Source organism: Drosophila ananassae, chromosome 3L, assembly GCF_017639315.1.
Source record: "Drosophila ananassae strain 14024-0371.13 chromosome 3L, ASM1763931v2, whole genome shotgun sequence".
Lineage (NCBI taxonomy): Eukaryota > Metazoa > Arthropoda > Insecta > Diptera > Drosophilidae > Drosophila > Drosophila ananassae.
Window position 1 is genome coordinate 14,255,269 of NC_057929.1, and position 27,975 is coordinate 14,283,243.

Below are 27,975 nucleotides of genomic sequence, written 5' to 3' on the forward strand. Positions count from 1 at the left end.
TTATAATTTCTTTTATTGACTTTTTTTTAGATTGAATTATTTTCTGGTCTCCTGTGTTCATCGATTTCCTCACTAAAGTTAGTTTCTTGTCATGACCAATACAAACTAAAATGTGTCTGTAGCCTACAATTTTTGAATATAGTTTAGTTGATTTTTTGTGGAAATATTATTTTAGATAGCTTTGACTTTATCTAGAGGCTAATTGTTTTGTTAGGAAAATAAAAAGAACGCGTAGGTATATTTTATATTATTATTTTGGAAGTGTATTTTTATTGATGTACTGCAATTTACAAATCGATTTAAAAATAAAACATAATAAATTCTAGGCATAACATAAGACATTTAATAATTGCACGAAAACGAACCCGAGAACGAACTATCCTGGTCTGGTAACCATTATAATGGCCAATATACCTGGCCCATATCGATCAAACGAGGCGGGAAGCAAAAGTCCAAAGTGGAGGAAGAGTTGATTGGATGCCCGATTTTCTACTGACTGGATGGAATGTTCTTACTATATGTGTCTTGGTTTCATTCTGTATGGTGTATGGTATGTGTTTGTGTCTCGTGTTCTTTTAATATAAATTTCATAATCATGTCTCTAATTGCGTTTGTCTCAAAAAACATTTTTCATAGTTTATCTTTTTTTGGAAACTCTTTTTTTTCGGCTACGCTTAGATTTAGGTTTTAGGCTGCAAATGCTAAGAAATTATGTTTCAGATTTTCATATATATAAATATAATTTTTGTTTTCATAAATTTATTATTATTATAGTTTGTTTTTTTTTTGTTTGTTTGCTGTTTTGTTTTTAGTTTTTTTGCCTTTTGTTTTTCGCTTTTGTCATATACATATACATAAATTGAATTTTGTATATCTGAATTTTGTCTCCAACCGGTCCTTCTGCTTTCATTTATATAAATTGAAAACTTAATTTTAAATGTAAAAATGTTAAAACTACATTCAATTATAAATAATGTTGGTTTTTGTCTTTGTCGTATTATTTATATGCAATGTTCGCTCGTTACGTAATAATATTTATAATTAATATTAATTAATTAGCATAGTTTACGTTACGTTTATGTAAATTTTAAAGCAATAACAAGCCATCTCATTTTTTATTTAATTTATTCTCTTCACTAATCATTGTTGTAAATCGCTTTTCTCATTTTGCTTTTTGTTTTATTTTGTTTTTTGTGTCTTTTATATAGTTTTGGATGTACTAATTCATGCAAATTGCTTCATTATCGATGAATCCCGACCATAAATTCACTCGATTCCCTCATCTCGTTATGCAAAAAGGTGGAATTCGCTCCTACTTTGGGTTTCTCCTTTCTCCCGTCTACAGTATTTCACAAAATATTACAATCTCGCAGAAGGAGAGAAACAAGCGGAGACAACAACCGACACCGACACCTGGCTCGCACACCTGATCTATCATAACACCTAAATAAATGTGGGTGGTGTTGTGCATACCAATGCCATTTAATTACCCCGTTCAGTTATTAAATATTTAATCTTTTATGTTGCTGATGTTCCTGTTGTCTAACTTGGTATCTCATTTTTTTTATCTTTTCCTCATTTTTTTCATTTTGTTTTTTTCATGTTTGGATGTTTGCGGGTTCTGGTGTTTACTCATTTGTAACATATATAAAAAATATGAATATAATTATTTGCTAAAAACCTCTAAGATTTACGCCATTTTGAAGCATTTAGAAAAGGCAAAGAAGAAGAACATCGCAGATCCTACCAGATCCCAACACATACATATACATATGTCATCCGCTGTTGCTGTCTCCAAACTTCAGAATCCTCATCGGTCCTCGGCCATCTTCTTCTAATTAATTACAAAAAGGGTATCAAGCGCGCCAATTTCAGCGCGTTGTCCAGAAAGGCGCTCCACAAGTCGTTCAGGCGCTTGGAGCGCGACATCAGGAAGCGCCACGTGAGCAGCACCGCCACCAGTTTGGTCAGCTGATGCAGATAGTAGAGCCTAAAAGGATAACGACAAGAATTAAAATATATTTCCAAAGTAGGAATGTAGATCCCCTACCTTAGCATACGCTTTCTGCTGGCAGGCAAGGACTCGGGTCGCTGCTTGAACAGAAACTCCCTGAATCCGAGCACATAGCGCTCCACATACTTATCCCAGTTGATGTGACGGACATCGAAAACGAAGATCTCCCGATCCTTGGGACTTAGCGTATTCAGCAGGGCGTGGACATTGTCGTCTTTGAAGCGCCATTGGCGTGTGGCAAAGTACTCTAAGCATTCCACAGCTTTGGCAATTTTATTTTGTACGCTGACAACGCTACAAAAACAGAAGAAAAAAGTCAACAAAACAAGAGCTCTTGGGGAAGCGATGTGGAATACTCACAAGGGCTTCTTGCCCATGATTCGAGCCACTCCGTCCAGAATGTAGGCCGGTAGGAAGTGTTTGACTATACAATTCAGCGTGTTCATGGGGCGGTTCATTCGCAGGTCACCAGTCGGATACCACAGGCAGCCCTCTACAAAAAATAATATGATAATTATATATAACGAGGCTATTTCCGAGGAATCATACCCAGGGGATGCTTGCGCACACTGGACATGGCGTGTTTGACGAACTCCGACCAGACGATGGGATTGCGCTGGCCGGTGCAACAATTGTAGATGAGAAGGTTGTTGGACTTGCGGGTAGCAGTGCGCCAGGCGGCGGCAATCATCAGGTTAATCACAATATCGACAGGTACCATATCGGCCACATAGTTCTTCTCGCACATCATCGTGCGGAACATGCCCTTGGCCAGCGCCGAGACCAAGCCAGTCGGCCCATTGAAGTTGTCCACCCAGCCGGCGAAAGGCTCATTCAGACTGGCAGTCACTGTGGCATACAAAATTGTTAGTAAAATTTAAACTCTTAATTTTAAATGATAGGAAACTCACCAATCGATGGCCTTACAATGGCAACGGGCAGATTACCAGCCTCCTTAAGTAACATATGCTCCGCTAAGGCTTTTGTAAATGTGTACGTATTGGGACGCTTGCCAATCAGACGCGGTGTCAGCTTAAATTTTAAACATTTTATATTAAAATAAATCATTAAATTATAGATTAAAGTACCAACCTGATCGAGTATATCCTCCGGAAGCCAGTTGATTAGTGAGATGATATCGTCGGGATTGTACGGCGGCGCATAGATAACCTCAGACACATCGGTTCTATCGCAATTGCAATAGGCAGTGGAGACATGGATTAGTGCCTAAAATACAAATTATAATTTTATTATTTATTTATTTATAATATAAATTATTATTTAGACTCACGTCCAGTGACAGCATACGATGGCAGAGCTCGACAAGACGTTTCGTGCCCAACATATTTATTGTGACAGACAGTTTGAGCTTCTCATCGAATTTCACAGTAGCAGCCGAATGAAAGACCACGGACACATTGCGACACAGTAGATTCTAAAAATATACAAATTATTTTTTATTTATATTAAAAAATATACGATGTAGACCTACCTGATCCTTTTCTGAAATGCCCAATTCCTCAGATGTAATATCGCCCGAAATAGGTATGACTTTGCTGAGCTCCTTGGGTTTCTCGCGACGCAGTGATTCGAAAAGCTATAAAATAATATAATTATTTCAAATCTTAATTAATATATTGTAAGTTACTTACTGGTGCATTTAACAGTTCGGTGAGACGTGCAGAAACTTCTTGACCGCGTTTCGGTCGTATCAGAAGATATATATTCCTTATGTCCGGACATGAGCGCAACAACTTCTCCACCAGGACCTGAAAAGGCGATCAAGTGGAAATGTAATTAGTCATCTATTCATTGCACAAAGGCTGTAAACAGTAAACGATTAATGCTACGCCCTCACCAGGACACACTTGACCCACTTCGATAATGTCTGCGGCTCGGCTTGGCTGGACTCTTTTGGGGAAACTACTTCCCCCTGGGCTGGGACACGCCCCAGAAACGATGTGAGAATTGTATCGGAATTAAGCGAAAACAGCTCACGGCAGACAAACAAAAAAAAAACACAAAAAAGGGTAGGTGACTTCCATGGATTGTTCCGAGTGGGTGGCTGAGTGGGTGGTTGGTGTGGCAAGTGGGTGCAAGGTGGTGGGCGTGCCAGGAGCACAAAATCGATGAACACAACACACAGCACTGTGAGCTCAGAGTCTGGGCGGCGCCGTTGCGATTTCATGTCATAATGACGCAGTCTGAGGCAACCGACATGCAATATGCACGGAGAGAAAAAAGAGGTGGCTCAGGTTTAAATACAAGTTGTGCATAGAACCAAAGGGAAAGGATTTGTCCCCTTTTGCTCCTTGAACGGCAGTTAGGTGAACCCTGAAGTAGGAAGCCCCAATTCCAGATACAGTTGCAGCATTATGGGGCATTCGCATGGCAGGCGACGATGAGTCAACAACGTCTGACTGCTTAGCTGGCTAAGTTCAGCTCAAGCGTTTCGAATAAAAAACAAAAAACTACAACTTGGCCAAGCCAAACCGAGTCAAGCACACACGCATATCGGCCATAAGCAGCCAGCACGAAGTGCATCTAAAATTCAGTCTGGCTGCGGGGCAAACACTTCACTCCACTCCAGTCAACCAACCACCCACCCGCCACTTTATTGCCTGACGTTTTTGTTTATTGTCTGACGCTTTGTTTTTACACACACAGACACACACAAATATTTGTGCATATTTTATGTGCGAGAACACTTGGAGTTCTCAATCGAGCCCAACCAGGCCAGCGGGTTCAATAGTTCAATTCAAAGCCAATAAACACGCGGCGTATGCGTGACGTGAATGCAGGAAACTGGTCGCGTGGCCCGCAAAAGTATGCAACAATTGTTGAAAATTAAGGCCATCCAAGTTATTGCCCAAAATTGATTATCAGCTCTTTAAAATAGTCTGGCTTAAAGGAAAAACTAGTTGACTAAAACTCACCTTTCCCATAAAGCCAGTTCCTCCCGTTATGAAGACACTGCGTCCCGCGTAAAACTGACCAATGGGAACGTAACTGGTGTCGTCCGCCCGATAGCGTTCGTAGGGCATCTGGAGGCCATTGCTGCTGGGCGGCAAGGGCAGAGCGGTGGTGGGCGCCACCGCGGACAGGAGGTTCGATGCTGCGGCCGCTGCCGCCGCTGCTGCCGTCGATGAGGATGAAACGGCACCGGAGGCGGCGGCTGAGACGGCAGATGAGGCGGCGTGGGTCAAGCCGTTGGTTCTGGCCAGACTGCCGTTGAGGAGCTTGGTGACTGCATCGTGACTGCTGTTTGCGGGCTGGCTGTTTGGGGATGACTGCTGTTTGAGGCTGCTGTTTGTGGCTGCTTCCGTTTCCGCTTTGTTGTTGGCTACCGCGTTTGACATGTTCGCTTGTTTGTGGTTGTGTGTGTGCTGCTTGCTGCCTATTATCCTTCGAGTATCCTTCGCTTAAGTTAAATTAGGAAGCAGTTTTTTGTCATTTACAGTGTGCGCTCGAGTTTTCTCTACTCTCTTCCAGGGGACACTTCCCTTCTACTCTTCTTTTTTTCCCCCAAGAAGTTTCCTTAAATTCCTAGATATACTTTTGGTTTGGAAGTTGCTTTTCCGATTTTTCGATTTTCCCGTTTATCTTTTAATTGGAAGCCTTTGAGTTTCTTGTTGTCTGTTTGTCACATAGACCTTTGACTATTTCTATGATTTGGTGCGAGCGGGGCAATGATTTATGCAATCAAGTCCGTTGAAAAGCTTGCTGAATATCCTTCTGCCGCCGGTGAGCGCTTTTCCATGTTTCCATTAGTCACTTGTCCTGGAGGTGGCTTTGGGTTAGTCTTGAACAGAAAAGTCAGTAGAACGGCAGGAGAAACGATGTCCTGTGGATTGGGTGGGGGATGTTGTGAACTAGACAGATTTACGACAACAGCTGAACTGCAAAGAAAAAAGTATAAAATAGGTTAGTTTATAAATGAAGCCTGCTTTAGACAATTATTGATTTGAAATTATGTCCACCCCTATCCATTGTCCTCGTTGTGCATCTCCACATCAACTGACACTCAATTAGGGAGAACCGAGGACAGGGAAATTATGTCAGTTCGGATATTATTCCATCGAAACCCAAATCAAAGTCTAGCCATCCATCCAAACGTCATTTATCCTTTGGACCTGGCTAAAATTATCAGCCATTTGAGCTATGACGTCTTTGGGCCATCACTGGCAACTGGCCATGCAAATGACGTCGAAGGATACAGATACTCTAGACACTAGATACTCAACTCACATAAAAATAAATGACTTTAACGCACAATAGAACTAAATATGCAGAATCGGCTTAGTGCCTAAATCGGCTTAGTGCTTACAAGGCGAGAAGAACCGCTGAGAATTCAACGACTTGGGCTGAACAGAGCCCGGGGAGACGATACTGTCGATAGCAGTGACAGTTGCCGAATGGCCACGTTACCGCCGGGAACACTTCATTCTATATTAAACGATTTTTACATCGGCTTCACTCGAGCCGAGAGACTGCGACTAATGCTACGGCTGCTACGGCGACCCGCCTGATCAAGTGGCACTTAAGTGTGTCACACCTCACGTTTCCTCTCGTGGCGTCAAGATCTAGTAGCGACACAGCCTATGACGTTTTAGAATCCATTGCAAAAGGGATAATTAATATCTCGATCTGTAGAGTATAGAGTCTAGACTATATAGTACTGGCTAGTACTAGTTATAGTGACTGGAATCATTAACCCCTTGCCGGAAGGAAGGAAAGAGAAGGTGGCAGTTGAGTGGCGCATTTAGGCAGTCCAAACAAAAGGTTCTATCGACGCAGTTCCTGACTCTCTAGGGTTGTTAAAAAAAAAAAACACAAAACAAAAACTAAATGATTTTGTCAACAAAACACTTGCTTACAAGTGAAACACAACAATAGAACTACTAAAAGGGAAACTAACGAAGGGAAAGGGAAACTATTTGTTCCTCCTCGAAGTTCATCCCACATGATACACAATATTTGTGAATAGGTATCTTCTAGGAGAAGGGTTTGACCTTCGAACCCTTGCATCAGACCATCCACCATTTCTCATGTAATTCACTGGCTGAGCGCCTTGCTAATTGAAATTCAAATTGATTGTTGACCAAATATTGATCGTAACCAGGAAATCGTATGGGGAATGTGTGTATATATCTGGCTAGATTGATTCGATCCGTCGATTGGGGATATACTTATAAGGGAGGGGGTGTGACGTCAAGCCCAAAAATGACAGACATCACTACTAACATACTACTACCACTACTACTACTGCTTATGATGATGGCGTTGGCTCTTAAAGCCCAACAAGCTAAATAACATTTTTGGAGGTTCATACCGCTCTGCCCATGACTTTCACTTTTTATTTTTGAATTTTTTCGGTTGGTTTTTGTCGATTTTTTTTTCTTCTTCTTTGCTTTAAATATCTAAATTCCGCAATATTTTTCCCTTTTTTCGTTTTTGGTCAAACTTTCGTTTTCAATTTTTCAGTTTGTACCAAAAATCTGGCGCTATTTCGTTTTGGTAATTTGCATTTGAAGGTTTCTTTTACTGACTTGGCAAAAAACTGACTTTGTCTTTTTTTCGGCCATCTTTCTTTAGCTATGTGTCCAAGAAATGTGTTAAGAAATTGGCACATTTGTTGTTTGTTTTTTTTTTTTTGGGGTTTGAGCTTTGGGCCAAGAGATGTTATCAAATCTGTGGGCTATATCCGCTGAACTAGTTGGAGTTGGAGCTCTATAATTAAAGTTTAAACATCTTTCGAGACGGCGGCAATCAGAGCGGCTTCATCACGTAACTGTAAATTTATCAATGAAGCCAACAAGCCAAGAGAGCCTCGAACCAGAGACCTGGCCAACTTCGTTGACTGGTTCTTCTTCATTCTTAAGTGAAATTTCTTGAAAATCAACTTTTTCTCACTCCCGGTTCTCTTCACTCCTCTCCTCTTTCTCCTCTTTTTTTCAGCTGCTTTATTTGGCCTTCCTTCCTTATGTGTCTTACCAACTGCAACGAAAATTCGCGGGCCGAGCCACGCCTCTCTATAAGCGCCCTCCAACAGACCACCCGGCCGCCCGCCCGCCAGCCCGCCAGCCACCTCCTCCACCTTTGGAGCGTGTTAACCAAACATGAAGACCGAAATGTATCTGTATATCTGAGTATCTATGTATCTGTGTATCTTTGTATCAGTGCGGGTATCTGCGTGTGTGCTGTTAAACGGTAAACATTCAACATTCAACCTGCCTTGACAAGGTAGTTACACACCAGTCTTGCTGGCCGTGTATTGTCTGACCCATTTCCTATAATCGTGCCGCATTATCATCATCATCATCGTCATGCCCATCCTCATCATCATCGTCATCGTCATTATGATTATTAAATTCTTCGTCATCGTCATCGACAAGCTGGCCAAGTTACTACCCTCTGGAACTACCAATCCATCAAATACCCTACAACTGACAGAAGTTACTATCTTATAGAGTAATTAATGCGGTAATCAATTAGAAAGTAATCAGGATGTCCCTTGAAGGACTATAATTGAGGTTGTATCTACATCTATATTAATTTTTCCATCGCGGACTAGAGTATGACTAATTTCGGTCATATTGGCTTCCTTATTAGTAGCCCATGTCCGAAGACCCGTCTTTTAACGTCTTTCTTTCTTTCTTTGCGCTTTTCTACACTGTCTCCTCCTCTGTCACCTCTCTCCGGCTCTCACCCATATATCCACCATATATATATATATGTATATAGTATATCTGAGCCCTGCTGTTTCCTCATTTTGGAGCTTGTTGCTTTCGGATTACGAGTCTTTAGCACCCAGGGCTTCGTCATAGCCGCATCGAATGCTTCCGCATGCGCCATCTCTATTAGTACATCGATAAGATACGGATCGAAGCGGGGCTTTCTCGGGGTTTTTGGGTAATGGGGCTTTGCCAATTTTGAAGTTCATTTGGTTGAGGGTGGTCTCATTCCAACCCGATTAGCCTCGGATCGAATTCAATTTAACGATAATAAACGCAAACGAAAGTTCAAATATGCATTTTCACTTTCCAACAATGGGAGATGGTAGATGGGAGGCCTGCTCTCATTATGTAAACCCGTAGACCCCGAGCTACCCCGGATGCTGTGGTGTAGGTGTGTGTGTGTGTGTTGTGTGTGTGCATAATGGGTCTGTGCCCTCTATTCTATTGAACCTTTGAGTGTGGCGACTCTGGAAATGTTGCTCTGGATCGTCGTTGTCCGTTGTCCGCTGACTGTCCCCTTGTCCGCTTTTGACTATGTCTGCTCTTACAGTTATCGTAATCTATCTATGCTTTGTGTGTAATTGAATAAATCTGTAGAGGGTTGGGATAGAATGGATCTCGGATCTGCCCCCCCTTCACCACCCACTGCCTCCCATAATTGGTGTGCCTTGATTAACAAACAAAAGCGATTTCGCAGTTTACAGCATAAAAGTTAAATTTAACTGTGTATAATGGGGGCTGGCTGCTGCTGCTGCTGCTCCTCCAGTAGCGGTAGTCACCAGATTAGCTATCCAATTTAAAAGCTCAGCTCAGAGTCGTCGAGTTAAGCCTCCATTCCCGCTCTCTCTCTCTCTCCCCCTACAAGATATTAAATAATTCACAATTATAATATACATTTCACTTATTTTTAGGCCGCTCACATGCTTCTTTCTGATCATTCTAAGCTAAGTCTACGGGCCCAATTAAGCCATTTCTTTAGTCCACCCGCAATTAAAAATTCAACCATTTTAATAATCAACAACAATTTGGGCTTGCAATTATAAGATGAAGATTTATGGTCGACTAGACCTTAAGATAAACCTCATTTCCCCTCATATGATACTTATGGTGGCTCTAAGGGTTAGATAAGATATAGATTATAGTAAGGATGGGTAGGGGTTGTGCCCTCGTTCGATGGTTCTTGGGAACTATACTCAATAAAATGTTCCCCCTTCACTGACAAATTTCAGAGAATTTATTCACTTTTAGGTAAATAAAAGCTCAAGTTTGGAGGAAGTCGACATTTTAAGACTCTCCCTATTTACCAGCGCCAAATACTAAACGCTTTACGTCACACTGCCTGCGAAAGTGTGTGCCCAATAAACAATCGATCTGAATGCCAAGTGGCTGGGATGTGCTGTGAGCTTAATGGCTCCGCAACCCATTTCGAGTAGGACCATTAGCCCCGTGGTAGCCCCAAGTAGAATGTAGAATCTGGGGCCTCGATACTTGCGAAAGTGAAAAAGAAATTTCGAGTGTCTGTGTTGCGGTTTCAGGTACGCCAGGCACGTAATCAATAGAAATATTTCGTGTATTTTAAGTCGCACCCCCTCTTAACTGTGGCATCTATCTTTTTTTTGGCTTTTTGGCTGAGCTCAGCGGTTGCTGGCGATGCAGTTGCGCATGCGTCGCAGCCCAAAAATGTGGGTCAAGTCGATGTGGGTTTGCAATCATGACACATTGTCCGCGAGAGACAGATATTTACCCCAAAAAAAGCAGAAATCGTTGTAATGATATTTGTAAATGTAAAAATTAAATAAACAATCCATAGCTATCTCTCTCTCTTTAGGGTTTTTTGGCCTTTTTTTTTGCAATGTGAGATGTAGTATCTTTGTATCTTTATATCTGTAGAAGCGAGTGTGTGTGTGTGGCCATGATCCATGTTTATTTATTATGCTCCGTCGTCTTTTCGCTGTCGTTATCGTTTTCATTTTCGTTTTCGTTGTCGCTAGTTGTTGTCTCGTCTGTGTGCAAATTTTATTTGTAAATATGCAATGATTAATATTACAAATATACAGCAACAAAAATTTCGAAAATATTTGTTGCCTTTTAAAACTTTCTCGCAGCCGACAGTCTGGACAGTATGGTTATTGGCTACAGTCCAACATCCATAAGTTCAACGTGATTTGGCACCAGTTTCTTAATCGAATTCGAGCACTAAATACTAATTAATCGAATTACCAAATAATTTGGGAAATTTTATAAAAAATCGCATTGCAAGCCAACTAATTGGCCAACAAAAGAAGAGACCTTCTTTGGGAAGTTCCACTGCCGGAGGTCAAATATTAGCTAAAATATCTCGTTGCATAACCCCGAGGAAAAAGAAACGGCTCAAATATTTGTGGGCCAAGCCTGGCTGGCACTTACTTGGCAGGCAAACATACAGATATGGCCAATAGCCGATGGTGTTGTCTTTAATCGAAGATGATGATGCTGCTGATTGGCTTTTGATTTTGATTTTGATTTGGATTTGGATTGAATTTAGGTCATTGGCTTGCAATTTGCTTGTAACTTTGATTCGGGAACTTTGGCACTTGCGTTTTAATGAAAATAACTTCTGATAACTGAGAACTGAGTTACGACTGAACGGAATAAACAATTCTCTATTTTCGTAGACGATTCTGCAGCTTTAGATTATTGATTTGCCGTTGACACTACAGGCAAGGCAAGATACGAGTACTATACCTCCTGACAGGCTGACTGACTGACTGTCTGACTGACTGACTGACTGACACACTAAGTAACTACCAGTACACACCAGTGGTCTTCGAAATTCTTCTTCTGCGCCAAGAAATTTCTCCAAATATTTTCACTTTTGCGACGTTGCAGAGACCGAGACGGAGAGCTGCTATCGGAGACCGAAATGACCGGAGAGGTGGCCCGTTGCGCATGCGCAAAGAAATCGAATGCGAACGACTTGGCTTAAACGGCTGCGGCTGCGGCGGCGGCGGCGGCGGCGGCTTAAACAGAGCGGTCGAGAGCGGCTCGAGCGGGAGAGAGAGTGTTAACGCGGAGAGAGTTCACATTTGGTTCTATGCCCGCTTTCTTGCTGCTTTCTGGCTTACTGGCTTTTAATGGCTCTTAGCTGTTATCTGTTATCGGGGGGCTTTCTTTCGACGCGTGCGTTTCATCGGCCGGCTGGAACTGAACTAAACGTGGCTGCCCAAGAAGTGAAAGATTTATGCAGCCGCCACCGCCGCCGCCGCTGCCAAAGCACAGTGGCTTAGTTACTCAGATACAGATTTTGATACAAAAGCCTAATTAATTAAAATCAAAAATATAATTAAAGAAGACTATTTTAGTTTCTTAAAAATTTAATATTAAATACTTATTAAAATTTATTTTGAAGAATCATAAAACTAAATAGACCCACTGTAGCAAAGCTGCGCTGCCAAGAAAGGCGCACAAAAGAAAGCAGTGTGGAGAGCGGTGGACACGTAAACCAAGCCGAGCTCTGATTTGAGATCCACCTGCAGAGAGAGAGGCAGCGACGCCAGCTGCTGCGTCGACTGAGGCAGCATGCAACAAGCTTTAATTGAAAAAGCCGCAAAAGAACGGTGCGTGGAAAAACAAGTCGTGGAAAACGACGGAATGGAGATGGAGATGGAGATGGCGATGGAAATGGTAATGGTGGAGAAGAAGATGGAAAAAGCCAAGAGAGAAAGAAATTCGATATGTGGCCAGGCACTGACATTGACCACTCACGATGACGTTGACAGAGACGCCGGCTGTGACTGTGACTGTGGCAGCAGCGGTGAAAGAGGTCAAAGTACACACACACACACACACAAACACACATGAGGGCAAGCTTCAACAGTATCAGGTATCTCTTTTTGATTTCCTCGCGTGCGTGTGAATGCATAATCTTGCACTTGCCACCAGGTAGTCTCTAAAACAAAAGCCTCAAAATTCTGTCTCTAATTGGAAGTCAAGTCACACTTGCGGTTAATGGCACACGAAGGAGGGGGGTGATTAATTAAAGCGTCTAACTGGAAGAGCTAATTGAATACACTGACAAATAATTCACAAGATATTTAAATTAAATAAAAAATATATTATAATTTCTAGACTGGTAAGCTAGTTACATTGTTCTCAGTGTACTATCTATCTATTTAGTAGTTACTAGGGTAGTGGGTGTGTTTCATTGATACAACTGCCACGTGCCCCCTAATCCTGATAATGTCTCTGGTCAATATTTGAGTTTTTAATTGATTTTGCATAAGCCACTTCTCACATTCTATGTCCGAAGCTGCCTCCCAAAATAGGCTGGCTGGCTGGATGGCTGGGCAGATCGAAGAGTTAGCCAAGCGTGGCGACTGTGTGCCATTGTTGTACACTGTACCTGCCACCAACCCCATCACCCTCCTCTCACAGTGCAAAAAAAACAAAAAAAAAGTTTCTTGCCAGGCCATAGAATTTATTCAGTGGCTAGGAGGAGAAGAAGGAAAATGGTCGAGAGCGCGGGAGTGGCGGAAGCTGAGAGACCCATTTGCCTACTTTCGGGCTGAGAAATAAATCCCAATCTAACCGGAAATGGCACAGCATAAAATAAAAGTTCTTTCCTGAATGGCAGGCAATATTGGGGATTAAGGAGAAAGAGGAAAATACTTTCGTATTTTTATCGATTTATTAAGCACGTTGTTTTTACACTCAAAGATTTTTATCACATGTATGATTAAGTATATGTTTATTAATATTAAAGAGTCCAAAAGTCAGGATAAAATTATACACTATCTTATCATTCACGTTCATTATCTTTTTTCAACATTGTCATTCCAGCTTCACACATAAGTAGCTAACACACATACGCACACCCTCGAACACCTCCCGCATCCTTGTACATTCTTATATTTTTAATTACACAAAGTTACGGCATTAGATGGCGCCCTGTTGACAGGACGTCCTCGTCCTCGTCCTCTATTTTCATTTTCTTTTTTTTTAGCTCGGCTGTCAAATGGCAAACACTCACACACATGGTCTCGCAGGCACTGGCGGCAGGGGTGGACAGGGAAGGTAGACAACAAAACGGGGAAAATGACATAATGCACTTGAAATGTTATCGCCTTGCCCACGAGTGCAGCACCACACACACACTGAGTCACTGAGGGGGTCACACACAGGGAAAGACGAAGAAAAATCGGCCGATTAAATCGAAATTATTTATGAGCCGAGCTAATAGCAAGGCTGTCAGCAGCTCCATTCAGTTTGGAGCATACTTTCGGGCGTAACCACCACCACCCACCCATGTGAATTTTCCTTAAGCTTCCCGGGCAGGCAGGCAGGCGGTCGGTCGCTCGGTCGGGCGGTCTAATACTACTCACACATCATTTTATGCAATCAGCGCTTATTCGAGGAACTACTCCTGCTGCACTTTTCACGCATTTTCGGAAACATTTTCACAGCTCACAGGAAGCAATTAACGAGACCGAATTATTCATAATTTTTCTTTTAAGCTATTTTGGGGGAAACTTCTATTTTTTTTCTCGTGTTCTCGTGTGGTAGGAAAGAGCTCGCGTCTACCGCCTTGAAAATCAATTGGAAAATGCTGTTTCATTTTTTCCTCCTAAGCTACCCAAGATTATTTCACGCGCCTGCTCTCGCAAATCGGGGAGAGAACTGCTGCTCCTCCTGGTGAATTTGAAGAGAAAGTCCCAGCGAGAGTGCGAAAAGAGAAAGAGTAGTGCGCTTTCGCTACCATTTTCTGCTACTACTATTTTTCCTGGGTATCTGCCGGCTTTTCCGGGTGGTTGCTATAGCTATGACTGCTTATATAATTCCCAACCAGCTGACTCAGCAGCTCTATTCAGATAAGATAACCCTTTATCGCAGGGTGTCCATCACTGCAGTATTTATCTGTTAAATTCATTAATCTACCAGTTCTATATCTACTCTGGGGGAATACTAAGGGGAAATTATTAAAATATTAAGCATAATTTTAGGCTGCGCTTTTTTTTCGGCTCAGCAACACTGACTTTCTCTCCGGCCTGGCGGATGGCTTTCTCCTGTCTCTCGCTCGACTTGGCTTCCCTTAAAGCTCGTCTTCTCTTAGCGGAAACACGAAACGGAAATGTCAGATTTTCTGGTAAATTTTTTACAACCGTCGACGCCAAAAAGCAGCAGCGACATTCTCCGGATGAGATAATAAACCCAGCGACATACATTTTTAGTAGGGAGCCGAATAATGTGCCGCGATGGCGGTGGCAGGGGCAGGGACTATACATAAACAGGGGCTGCTGCAGGAAGGGGGCTAAAAATAAATGGCGAGCTGCATGAAAAAAAAAAGATAAAATAAAACAACATAGAAAAAATATGTTCAAACTAGGCGAAAAAATGTTCTAAAAATATTTCGGAAATAAATGTGGGAATAGGTTGGATGCCAAAGGGGCGGATAGGGAGGCCCTCCATATATTTTTCTAGGGCGTGTACGTACCGGCTCCAATGAAGAAAGTGAGGTTAGAACAGTATGTGGCTGGGATGCTGCGGCTTGAGTTCGGAAGCTATACGGGATTATTTTGGGGGTTTTGGGTTTTCTTGACTCTGATTTTGAATTTTTATCCTTTTCTGCACACTCACACACTCACTTTAGAAGACATTTCGCGACGCGTTCGGTTGTTATTTCCTGCGGGGGGTTTTTCTTTTTTTAAATTCTGTGTGTGATGGAAGGCTTTTCCGGAAATTGACCGTTGTTATCGGCGCTGAGAAGAGAGCAGTACTGCTCGAAATGCGAATTGTGACTGAGGTGCGAAGAAGAAGAAGCTTGTGGCGAACCGGGCCGCCTGCAATTCTCACCATTAACTCAGGCCGACCGACCGACCAGACCACCCTCCACCCTCGCGCACTCTCAGCGGCTCTCTCTCCTGCAGCCGCAGCGCTCTCACCTTTCCCCCGAATCGTTATTCTGTTTTTTTTTTTTTTCGGTGGTGAGTTGACACTCACGGACTGGCGTATTCTGGGGGCTGATTGCTATGATTTTACCCACCACCTTCCGTTTTTTGCTATTGAATGAAATCCACTTTGGTCTAGTTCTTCTTCCTTTCCTGCACCTCCACCTCTCGGCTTCCGGCTTCTCTTCCTTTCGCGCCTGCGTTTCGGAACTCGAGAGAAGTCGCACACAAAACAAAACTGAGATTTTTGCACTGCAATTACCAACAATCAAAAAAAAAAACAAGAGCAGCCACCACTATTAATCAAAAAGTCGCCGCTTGCTTTTTAAAAAGTCGCCAGAGTTGCCGGGCCATTCGGCGATTGAGGCTGCCACTTGGCGGGAAATTCAAATTTAAACGTGCGCTACTCTTAAGGCGCATTTATGTCAAAATCAAGTTTTATTTATTCGCCAACATAATCACATCCATTCCAATCCTCACAGTAAAAATTGAAAAAAGAAAAACCTAAAATAAATCTGCAACCTTGGGCGAACCAAATATTTGGACAATAACTCTAGCAAGGTCGTTCGCCGGCCGATTGCAGTGCTCCCCACCCCCCCAAAACATAATATGAAAATCCAAACAGAAAGACGAAAAAACAAACCAAAAATGCATTGTCATATAGGCGGTGTGGGGGGCCTTAAAATGTCAAATTCATAAGCCAAGGGGGGGCGGAGAGCCGACTGCTTAACACTTTGCATATTAATCAATTTTTAGTTGGCCATTGTAAGCCCATGAAGATAAATGATATGGGTAGACTGAAGTGGACTTACTTGATGCTCTTAAACGGGAAATAATTGTTCGTTTAAGACATAAAGAACTTGTGGAATAGGGTAATTATATTATAAGATTAATATTTATTTTATAAAATAAATTTTTAACAGGTTAAACCAATTCCAGTTTAAAGCAAACTTCCCCCAATCGCGATAACAAACAAATGAAACATCGACAAACAAACAAAAGCCAAACTCATTACTCATGCGCACTGGGTGACGTCGTTCGTGGCCCAAAAGGTGCTTTGGCCAAGCCCTGATGTGTGATAGCTCCTCAAGATTCCACTTCCTCCGTTCAACCTGCTCCACTGCATCTCAGCCAAGATGACGGAGCACAAAAAATCATTAGCGAGCGTTGAAAATTCCCAGCCAGTTGGCGGCTCAAGAGTCCAAAGACTAGCAGCCAAGTAGCGCTGACTAAGTGGAAATACGATTAACTAACAAGAGCCTTTTTGTGGTTTTCCTGTAGCCAGTGTTGTTATTTCTTTCGTAGGGAACTCACTTGAAGACACGTTACCAGGTACTTAAGCTAAAGATGATTGGAAATTGAATTGCTAATGGGCTGGATCGATTTGTTTGCGGTTTTGATTCAGATAGCAGTGTTGGAAATGGGTAACATGAGTACCGTTATCCATACACGTTTTAAAGTAGCCATTAAAAAAACTACAAATGTTTATCCGATTTAATATAATGTATTTTTAAACTTAATATAATGGGGGTTTTTTGTATTTTAATTTAACACTTAATTACAGCAATTACATTCCTATTGAAAGCCTCAACTATAAAGACATTAAATTAATTGTAGAAGCTGTTTCTCCGAAAAGACTTCTCTTCCTGAGATGCTAATTTCCAAAGTGTGTGTTTTGTGGTCACAGTTTCCCTACAACTCCCTGGCCACTTTCCTTTGCGTGTCACAGAAATTATTGCCAATTTTGACATTTCTTTTTTCGGTTAAGAAGACAGTCATACCCACCCCACACAGACTCAAGCACACACCTGTAATTACCGCTCAGTTCGGTACACACTTGAGATTCCTATACCGCCGAGGCGGTTTCGGCTTTCGGCTTTAGGCTTTAGGCTGCCTAGGCCTACCAATTTGGTCTCAGTGTTTTCCATTTTATTTTGTTTGTTTTTAGCCACATCTAGGTCAACTGCAATTGAACCCGCCCGAGGGAAAAGAGCTCAGCACAGAGCTTGTCTCCGTGCAAAGAGAGTTTATCGGGTGGGGGATCACCTTTAAGTTGAGTATTTTGAAATATTCCATTGCGCGATTTGCATTATTGCATGGGGGATATCAATAGGTCGGCTATCACTCAAGTTACTGACAAAGCGTTTTGCATAATTAGACAATCAAGGCGTGATTGGTGACGCCCAACACTTGGCATAAATGGGAGTTTTCCCTTTCTCATATTATGGCCTCATTGACTATACACTCCAATGCACAGAATCAGCAAAATATATATAAGCTCTGCGTACTTGACCGTAATTAAATGCAGGTCTCAACAAACTATATTATGTGGAACAAAACAAAAAGAACCAAAGCAGAACAACCTCGGAAATGAGAACAAGAAATCCTCTAAACTCTAGATTCTAGATTCTAGATTTTAGAACGATTTTGTAATTATTTTTAAATATAATAATTTAGAAAACTAGAATTTAAAGGTTAGCAGGCATTACAACTTAACAACGCATTTACTTTAAGTTCCCAAATCAGAGGCCTGACTTTGAGGCTCGGCTTTGAGTCGGAAGGCATTACCAGATCCACTCAAAAGATATACCACGCACTCGGTAATAGATCCAGCGATAGAAGTCGTTAGGTTGGGGGGAGGGATGGGGAGCTGGCCAAATGGAGAGCCAGCTTTCTCAGTTACCAAAAACACAGCCGCTGTCGCTGCTTGGCTGGCCACTCAAAGCTCTCTCGTGCGATATTCACTTATTTTTTATATACTCGTATATTTTTTTTCTGTGATATTTTTTCGCTCGGCTGCTGAGTTTGCGGGTTTTGTTTCTCGAGCTGGCCTGGCTCTTGATTATTTTCTGTTCCGATTTTCATTACGTGCCTTGAAGTCTTCGAGAGCTGAGCTCAGAGACTGACTGACTGACTGAGTGAGTGATTTTTCAGCATTAGCTCCGATCGTACAGCATTATTTCCTGAGCGCTCAGTCTTCAGCGAGCGTGCGTCGGCATTGGCAGCAAGTTGGCTAAAAAAAAAACACAACACGACTCCTTCTTCTCAGTGACCAGTGCCACCTGCCACCTGCCTCCCACCCACCACTATCCCCGATCTCTCTAGTTCTCGACCGATCGATATTTTTGGTTAGTTTGCACTTTATCTTAACACCTATATAACATCGTGCTCCAAACTATCAAATCAAGTGCCAAGTGAAACTCTTCGGGGCAGTGTTGCAAGAAAAATCAAAAGAAGAAAATCAAATAATAATCCCAGCACAAGTGATTGCAGCATTCGAGATTTTTAAATCAATTGCCAAACAATTGAAGCGGAAGTGACGAAAGAATTTTGTTTGGTTAGAGAAGTGCACATAAAACTCATTGTTTTCATATTGTCTATTGATATTTTGCGGAAAATGCCTGGGAAAAGCTGTTGTCTTAGCTCTTCGATTTTCACTTAAATGTTTGTTTTTACAGCTTTTCAAGTTTTCCGCTCACGCCGTCGCTCTCTTTGCGGGAATTCTGTGATTGTGTGCGCGTTTTTGAGTTGGTTTAGTTTTTCGCGACACCGATCTGAGTGAGTAGTTTTCCATGTGGTTTTTCCACCGCTTGCTGGAAATTTCATGGGCAGCAAAACAAACTATTACATATTTATCTGTTTTTGCTTTGACTCTGGGTTTTTTGCGAATTTCATAAGCCTTGTTACCTCTTACTGGCAATATCTTAAAAATTCTCAAGTGCTGACGCGTGGCCAATTTTGGCCATAATTTATTACACTTTTATTTTGTTCTTTGGCTTACTTCGAAGTCTATGCCGCCAACCGGTTTGCCAAATGGCCCAAAAAATAATATATAAATACTCTTTTTTTTGTGTATCATAACAGAAATGAAAAAAAAACATTCAATTGGCCAAAAATTAAAAGCAAAATGCGATGCACGGCTAGAGCTCTTCTCAAGTTCGTGTCTTGAGTCTTTTGATTGCCATTGGACAGAATTTTGGTTTTAAAAACTCTGTAGCAGAAATTTGTACAATCAGCTTCATTTTTTTCTCCTTTTACTTACTGGGGATTTCAATGTTAAGGTCCACAGCAAATATTTAATGATAATGCCCAGCCCAAGTGCGAATTGTTCGGTTTTTTGTCTGTTGTTTTTATGGCGTATTGAATCGTTAGCTTTAAGATGTTCATGCCTAGCATAAACAAAACAAAATTATTGTTACACATTTGGTTGCCAAGGCGGAAATAAAATAAAGCAAAAAAAAAAACTGACAAATCAAATGGGATCGCGATCGCATTGAATGAAATGAAATAAAATCATAACACATGAAGAGAAATCAATGGACCGGGAGGAGAGAGATCTGTTCATCGTAAAATAGAAAGTGACCAAAATGGATCTTTAGTCATAAACAAAACCCAAAAATTCGTCACACATGGAGGATACCCTAACCGCCACGTGAAGTCACTCAGCTTGCCTTTGTTAATTTTTCGTCATTTCTTCATTAGGCCATCCACTTCTTTCATTTCTGTTTTTTTGCCACAAAGTTCGCCTAAGGCTTAAATTCGATATCTGGCATTTAGAGGCTGCAAAAGAAATTTCCAAATATTTAATATGCGGCAAACAGTTTCTGCTCCACACAGATACTCCGACGCATACATAGATGTACGAAAATACTCAGGCAGATACCCAGGCGGAACTGGGGGTCTCTGGGCTCTGTCATTTGTCTAAACAAAATTACGAACAAAGCAAAACGCAGACGTAGCAAAATTATGCAAATCTTAGGGCATATATACAACAGCCCAGCTACATCTGTAAATACCTGTATATACCTGCTATATTATATTCCATGTGCTTCGCTGGGAGATGAGCTAGAGCCTCTTCTATACGTCTCATTGCATTCCACTCGGCAAATATATTTTCATAATTGAAATCATTCAAAAAGGCAAACAAAAAACCATTGATTGCCTTCTTAGATGTCCCACATTTTGCGAAGATATTCTAAAAGTGTTTATCATAATGATGCGGATATTGAATTTCCATTTTGAACAGACATGAACAGAAATATAGCTTTCTGCTTTTGCATATTCAAGCAGCTGCATAAAAATATTATATAACTTCCTTGACTTTAGTCGATAGAAAGATCCTCTCAGTCCACCATACATCACCTTAAATTGATTTTAAATCTTACAAGGTCTCTGTCCCAATTAAGAACACAACACAAAAAACAGTCAAGTTCAACGATCTGCCAGCCCTCCATCCAAGCTATCCATAAATCAAAGTGTCAATCCCTAATCTTCGAGGCCGAAACCAGTTGGCCAGTTGGCCAGCCAAGTCCATCGAAGAACGTTACGAAGCTCGACAAATGTATTACAAATACGACATGGAAATATGACAAAAATGTTGCTGGGCCAGGCTAAAATGGCGATGGGTCTGCGAGAGTCCAAGATTGAGGAAATGAAATGCAAATCATTTGAATAGGGGCCAGGCCAAGAGCAACCGAAACCAGTTAGCTCCGATCGATTGGTTCAATGTTGGCCGATTCGGCGGCATTCCGTCTCAGATCCCGAGAATCTTTCAAGCCACTTCTCATGCTTATTTGCATAATTCTGGATTTCGGTTTTGGGCCACATGGCAGCCGTATTTATGACTTGAAGTATGAAAGCGAAACACCTTGACTTGAGACCTGCTGACTCGAAAATGTGTTGAGTCAGCGATTAGGTGGGTAGTGGGTATTCGGAAAAGCCAACGAAGGTTTCTTGGGTTGTCCGATCTGTCAGTTGGTCAATTACAAGCGAATCAATTAGCGCCTGGGTGTTAGCCTCCGAAACAAACAAAATGCCGCGCAACTATAACATTAACATCTCTGAACTTGTCGAGAGGACTGTCAGATGTGTTCGATCTGTTCGATTCATCTGCATACGAAGACAATACGCAACCCAAAGATCTCTAGAGATCAAAAGCGATCTGACTCTGACCGTGACCGTGCATTTTGATTGGGCTGTTTTGTTTTTCTATCTGTTATTTTTTTTTTTGTCTGTCTGTTTCGACCAAACTCCAAACACCCATGATATTTGGTAGGGAGAGGGACCAATAGATCTCTGCCTGAAAAATCGGACAACTCCACTTGAGATCTCTGTCCGGGCGGCCTTGACACAAATTTGGAAGCGCCGAACGAATCACAAACACAAAAAAATGTTCAAAATTAATCTCTCCTCCGACAAATTGTTACGCATTTGGTTAATTATCTTTTTCACTTGTACTCAGGGCTTGGGCAACGCGCCGTGTGAGATCTAACTGTGTACATACCACAACATCGGTTATACCTTGGTTTGATTTCTTCAATTTTCTCATTTTATTTTTTTTATTTTTATACTACGTTTTTCGATTTCTTTTTTTTCGGATATACGCGTCATTTGCCATTAATTAGTCGAGCTATTGAGGGTCTTGCGGATGGCGGCGAACAAAAGGCGGTCTTGTGAATGGCTGTTGGCCGGACGGGAAAGTACAGTTAACAGTGTTGGGCAACGGCCATGGGTTTCATTGAAAGTGTGGCAAGACGAAAGTTTTTGTTGGGAGGCCATTTAATTACCAAAAGCTTAGCCACTCTAATTAGCAAGGTAATTAAAGTGACGGAATAGGTTGTTTATCTATGGATTGTATTTTCCATAGCTCTGCACCAACTTCCCCTTAACTGTCATTGATTAGTTGATCGATAAATGATAGAATATGAATAGGAAGCAGTTTCTGCTGAACTTCCTAGTTGCCACAAAGTGAATCCCCCAAAAAGAAAAAAGATACATTGACAGATACGATAATACTAACGCCCCTTGCGGAGCCCAGTCATCTGTATTCTGATTAAGTTTTGAAAACAAAAATTTTTTGCCGTCTATGTCCGCTCTCGGTTAATGAGCTTGGCTGCGGACGAAATTGCCGCCAGCCTCACTGACCGAGTGACGGAGTCTTCCTGAATATTCACTTGGCCCCATGGTGCTGGCCTCCCGGCGCATCCTTCCTGAGTAGCTGCACACAGGTGCTGCAGGACGGGCCGCTGGCTGGCGAGTCTTGACAGTCATTCGGAAGACTGGTGGCTGGACTGTGCGTCGCTCGCCCTTGCGCTTGGGCTTCTTCTCCTCGTCCTCTTTCTTCTTTTTGGGCACCATTGGGGCATGGGGCATTGGCATTGGGTTCTGGGCCTGTAGCTCAGGGAATTCCGGTAGCCATGCGTCGCGGTATTTGCGCGCGAACTTGTGGAACTGTTTCTCCAGAGATGAGGGCCGGCGTTTCCGTAGCATAAGAATGGTTCGGGGCTTGAGCCGAAAGGCGGGCAGCGAATGGAATCCGCGGCGTAGGTTGTCGCGAGGGTAGGCGGGCGGGTGTACCGCCACCTTCTTGCGGCGAAGATGCGGCTTCACCTGTTCGTCGGTCTCCGGCTCCCGGGAACAGGGGCAGCTCTCCCACTTATGCCAATACTGATCCTCTTCCATCCTTCTCTGATCCTCCTCCTTTTTTTTCAGCCAGGCGGGACTGCTCGCCGGTGGCTGAACCGGTGTCTCGACACGGCCTCGTGTCGCTTCCATACTCTCCTGCTCCATCTCCTCCAGCTTTCTGGGATCCATGCGGTAGGTGATGCCCGAGGTGTTGATTTCCCGCTGGGCCTCCGCCCGGCTCATCCACTTACGGCGGTTGTTCTCTATAATCTCCAGCTGGCGTTTCTGGTGCTCGGCGGGATCCTGGTGGATGCTGCGCCTGCGTAGCTCCGGCTCCTGGTTGACGAAGTGATCGTGGAACCGCTTCTGAGCCTCCTCCCGTCGGCTCGCCCGCTCCTCTTCGTAGACTCGTTGGGCCTCCCTCTTCTTGTTCTTAGCGATGTAGAGGCGATCGTTGCAATGGGCCTCGTAGCCCATTTCGTCTAGATTCTCTTTAAAGTTGTCCGTGTACTCGTTATCCTCGCTCCAAGGATCCTCCGGCGCCTGGTTGCGGCTTAGCTCTTTTCCGTAACGATTTATGTGGGCCTGGGTGGCATCGTCGATGGTCATGCGATCGCCATACTGGCGCCGTTGCTCGCTGAGAAAGGGTACAGCCCGGTAGCTGAAGGCCCTGGTGGAACGCATTACCAAATGACTTGTCCTTTGGCCACAAAGCCACCAGCAGTGATTCAGCGATCGGGCCACATTGAATGTCGTATTCATATTTGCTCAAATAACGTCTACTTGGTTCACTTTTCAAACTTTCAATAACTTTTTCCTGCAGCACGATTAATTTTGGTGTGAGTATGCGTCTTTCTTCATCTACTCTATAGTCGAAAATGAAATTTTGTATAGAAATTTGAGACTTGAATTTGAGGTTTTAAAAATTTGGGATCCCGAAAAAGTAACCAAAATTTTGTGACTGACTGCTTCGCAAACTGGGAGTATTATGTTTGAATAGATGCCAAATTGCTGTCTTTTCGATAAGAAACAAAAGTCAATGGTAACTATATACAGACCCCAGCCCTCTAAAGACCACAAAGCCTACTTGTTTTTCCATAAAATCGAATCATTCATCTTTGAAGCCAAAAGAAAAGTCTCAGGGAAAGTCGGAATAGCCTCTGTTTAGAGTCTAGACTTTAGGAGTTATCTAATTCAGGTCGTCACCTTACTCTCTAAAATCATGCACTCCACTTCCATCTAATTTTGATAAAAAGATTTATATGATGATTAGGACAGACAGAAGAGTCTGCAGTCTTGCACTTCCGTCGTATCTTCCGGCAAGATCAACTTGACACACTGAGGAGCGAAGCGGTTTTCGACCAGCTCTGCCCTCGATCGCTTGGCCAGATCTATTGCATTTATCACACCGCTCTAGTTGGTCCAGTTGGACCAAGTCTAATGGGCTAATGAACTTGAACCAACCGATGTCACGGCTCGTTTCCTTCTCATCTCTCTTTCAGCTTGCCCAACCGATTGCAACGCTCAGCAGCAAATTGGCGCCGCCGACGAATCTCGAGCCCTACACCATGGCTGTCATCACGGAACATGGCGGCACCACCTCTCCCCCGGAAAACAACAACAGCATCGTTGCCAACGGCAAGCCACGGAACACCAGGCAACAGTTGAGCACAGCCCTCACCATACCGGAGTTCTTTGCCCACAAAAACATTTTCGTGACCGGCGGCACTGGCTTCCTGGGTACGGTTCTGATCGAAGCCCTTCTGGACACACATCCCAATATTGGTACCATCTATGTCCTGGTCCGGGGCAAGCGTAAGTTCGATGCCAGCGAACGAATTCGACGTCTCCTCCAGAAGCCGGTAAGATTTGTTGCATTATACTATTCTTTCTTTTTTTTTGGATTGTTTGTAAGCTCACCTAGCTGAAGCCGGGAGGAGTGTTGCCGGGCCACGCCCCCTGACACGAATCTGCCCCAGAGGCGCCGTCTACACGGCGTAGCATTAGAGGAAATTACGAGCCGCTTTATGGAGCGTTAATTTGTCAAAGTCGTAACCCCAGCGACCTCTTCCGCTGTGGTTTCTGGGCATGATTGTTTGGGGATTTCCTCTACTTTCTTTGCACTTTTCAATTTTTAAATTTAATTAAAATTTTTGGATTTTTGGAGAATGAAATTAATGCAACTTAGGCCACCATCTAGAATTTATAAATATTTAAAACCAATACAGAGTACAGAGTAGCAGCACATTCGACCCTTTCCATTCAGGCCCCCTCATTATGTTTGCTCTTTTTACTTTATTATCTTACCGGACTCTCCGCATATTGTTAATTATATTTTTAAATACATTTTTAATGGCGTAACAAAAGCCGCTAACAGCAAATGCTGTTTGCCTTAGAAATTGCTTACATACGAGTCTTTCCCAAAAACGAAAAATGCCAGACGAAAGTACTCAAGACTAACAATCATAATTTGGATGGCATTATGTAGGCGTATGTATTGGCCTCCGGACATCAGACAAATTGCTCTGACCCACTCATTTATATTCAAATTTAAACAATTAAATCATGGAAATGTGTATTTAACTGAAGATTTAGATTTCTATCGCAAAGAGATGGCTTTAAAATTTATTTTTGATATTTCGCCCAAATATAGATTTTCGAAAAGTACTCGGAGAAGACACTGGCGAAGGTTGTGCCCGTGGTGGGGGAACTGAGTGAGCCAAACTTTGGCTTCGGACCCGAGCTGCTCCAGGAGCTGATCGACAATGTGAACGTGATCTACCACAGTGCCGCCACCATCAAGTTCAGCTCCCCGCTGCGCACCGCCATCCGCACAAATCTCACGGGAACCATGCGCACCATCGAGCTGGCCAAGCTGGTGAAGCACCTGGCCGCCTACATCTACTGCTCCACGGCGTTCTGCAACAGCAACAACCGCGGCCTCATCTCCGAGGAGGTGTACAAGTCGCAGTTCGATCCCTACGACATGATGAAGATGGCCGAGGACGATTCGGCCTGGGAGGACTTCACCGATCAAAAGTGCAAGGGATATATCCGGGACCATCCCAACACGTATACGTTTACCAAGAACCTCTCGGAGAACCTTCTGATGGCCGAGATGTCCGGATTGCCGGCAGCCATAGTCAGGCCATCAATTGGTAAGTTTTGGAACCAAAACCTGAAGCTTCTGAAGACATAACTAACTTTTCCAATTACTTTTCCAGTTTACGGCACTCTGGAGCATCCAATGAAGGGTTGGGTGGGCAACGCCAACTCCGGACATCTCGGCTTTCTGGCCGGATTCGTGAAGGGTATTTTCCGAACCATGTGCGGAAGCGCAAATGCTGTGATTGATATTATTCCATGCGACTATGTGATCAACTCGTCGCTGGTCATGGGCTGGTACGTGGGCACCCGCCAGCTGGAACAGCCGGAGATTATTCACTGCACCTCCGGGGAGGTCAACCCGCTGACCCTCTCCGAGTTCTGCACCATCATTAACGACAGCGTGGAGCGCCATCCGCCCAATAGTTTCGTGTGGAAACCAGCTACCAAGTTGCGCAACGGCTGGCGGTACAATCTATTCTTCTATCTGTTCCACTTGCTCCCGGCAATGGTGTTTATAATTCCAGAGAAGCTCTTTGGCATCGGAATGCCTCAGCATACGTGAGTAGCTTTTAGAGTGATGTTTTCCCAACTTGGCTAATCCCTTATCCCAAATCTCACAGGGCCTACGAGTACATGCGCGTCTTCCAAAAGGGCACCAAGGCCTTTGACTATTTCCTGGACAAGGACTTCCGCTATTCCCTCAAGAATGCGCTGAGAATCTCGTCCATAATGCACGACAGTGATCGGAAGCGATACAACTTCGATGCTAGTCAGTGCGATTGGTCGGAGTTCATAGATCGCTGTCTAATCGGCATCCGGCGGTTCTACTTCAAGGAGTCGGCGGTGACCACCGAATGGCATCGTAACTACTGGAAGGTGTAAGTAGACCCCTTAAGGATATTTTCCTTACAGTCTCTAATTCATTTTTCTTTTAGATTTAATTTCCTGTACTATGCCGGCTATGCTGTCATCTTCGCCGTCCTGTTCTTCGCCCTGACTCCCTTCCTGGGACTGCAGATAGGACTTACGCTGACGGTTCTGATCTGGGGCTTCCTGGTCTGGTTGTAGATCGTTTTCTGTTCTTTCTGCAACGGAAACCAATGGATTGTGCAATACTTCCGCTCAAAATTCCGACCCCTATCCCACACAAGGTTGTTCGATTCCATCCGTAGTTTGTTCTTAGTAGGGTATCATGTATTTTACTTTTAAGTCCTCTTACACACAAGCCAAGTACAAGTCAGAAAAGTGTATCATAATAATGAAAACGATCAAAACACGAATCTATTCACACAGCAATGCAAAAGTAGCCCAAAACTTAGTCACATTAACTAACGGTAATCGTAAACATAATAAACGATTGTAGATTGTTATAATCATCCGGTTTTTAGTAAAATAGTCAAAGAATACAAAACTAAATGTTTAACTATGTAACTATAAAGCAAATAAAAATGAGTTTAATATTAGTAATTCGAGTGTGTTCATACCTGGGGGAATACCTTAGTTCTATACTTCCGACAAGGCTCACTGTGGTATACGTTGTGATCACAAAGCCAATCAAAATTATTCTAAAACAGTACTTTGCAAATTCATTTTAGTCGCGACTTGTGAATTGCATTTTATATGCGAGGTTTTGACTTTAGATTCATCCATAAGTGTCTATGTCTATTCATCTACATAACTACAAAGAGAATTTTAAACACGAATAAAATCACGTGTTACCTGTCATACTTTAATTTAAAGTTAAATATTAAATATTTAAAAATCCTGCCAAAGTAATTATTCTTTGAAT

At 42.8% G+C, this 27,975-nt stretch overlaps 3 protein-coding genes across 11 annotated transcripts; 1 reads left to right on the forward strand and 2 right to left on the reverse strand.

The window, feature by feature from the left end:
* Positions 1-236: 236 nt before the first annotated feature.
* Positions 237-27,723, reverse strand: LOC6494262 (putative fatty acyl-CoA reductase CG5065). Of its 8 annotated transcripts, none has more exons than XM_032450856.2 (11): positions 27,671-27,723; positions 4,951-5,913; positions 3,667-3,783; positions 3,507-3,611; positions 3,306-3,449; positions 3,107-3,241; positions 2,926-3,046; positions 2,564-2,863; positions 2,375-2,507; positions 2,051-2,308; positions 237-1,990 (listed from the first exon to the last, which is right to left on the reverse strand). In XM_032450856.2, the coding sequence occupies exons 2-11, from the start codon at positions 5,371-5,373 to the stop codon at positions 1,843-1,845; spliced, it is 1,884 nt and encodes a 627-aa protein (XP_032306747.1). In that variant the 5' UTR covers positions 5,374-5,913; positions 27,671-27,723; the 3' UTR covers positions 237-1,842. The 8 variants fall into 8 exon arrangements, with proteins under 8 accessions (XP_032306747.1, XP_014762696.1, XP_014762698.1 ...); XM_014907210.3 differs by lacking the exon at positions 27,671-27,723 and adding an exon at positions 15,770-15,909; XM_014907212.3 differs by lacking the exon at positions 27,671-27,723 and adding an exon at positions 15,221-15,755.
* LOC6496299 (putative fatty acyl-CoA reductase CG8303) lies at positions 18,091-27,653 on the forward strand. Of its 2 annotated transcripts, none has more exons than XM_032450859.2 (6): positions 18,091-18,592; positions 24,581-24,940; positions 25,732-26,236; positions 26,303-26,744; positions 26,807-27,064; positions 27,122-27,653. In XM_032450859.2, the coding sequence occupies exons 2-6, from the start codon at positions 24,647-24,649 to the stop codon at positions 27,252-27,254; spliced, it is 1,632 nt and encodes a 543-aa protein (XP_032306750.1). In that variant the 5' UTR covers positions 18,091-18,592; positions 24,581-24,646; the 3' UTR covers positions 27,255-27,653. The 2 variants fall into 2 exon arrangements, with proteins under 2 accessions (XP_032306750.1, XP_001960646.3); XM_001960610.4 differs by lacking the exon at positions 18,091-18,592 and adding an exon at positions 18,617-18,802.
* Positions 22,451-24,103, reverse strand: LOC6494261. The gene has a single exon (XM_001960609.3). It carries the CDS (start codon positions 23,838-23,840, stop codon positions 22,554-22,556), a length of 1,287 nt encoding a protein of 428 aa, XP_001960645.2. The 5' UTR covers positions 23,841-24,103; the 3' UTR covers positions 22,451-22,553.
* Positions 27,724-27,975: the final 252 nt, after the last annotated feature.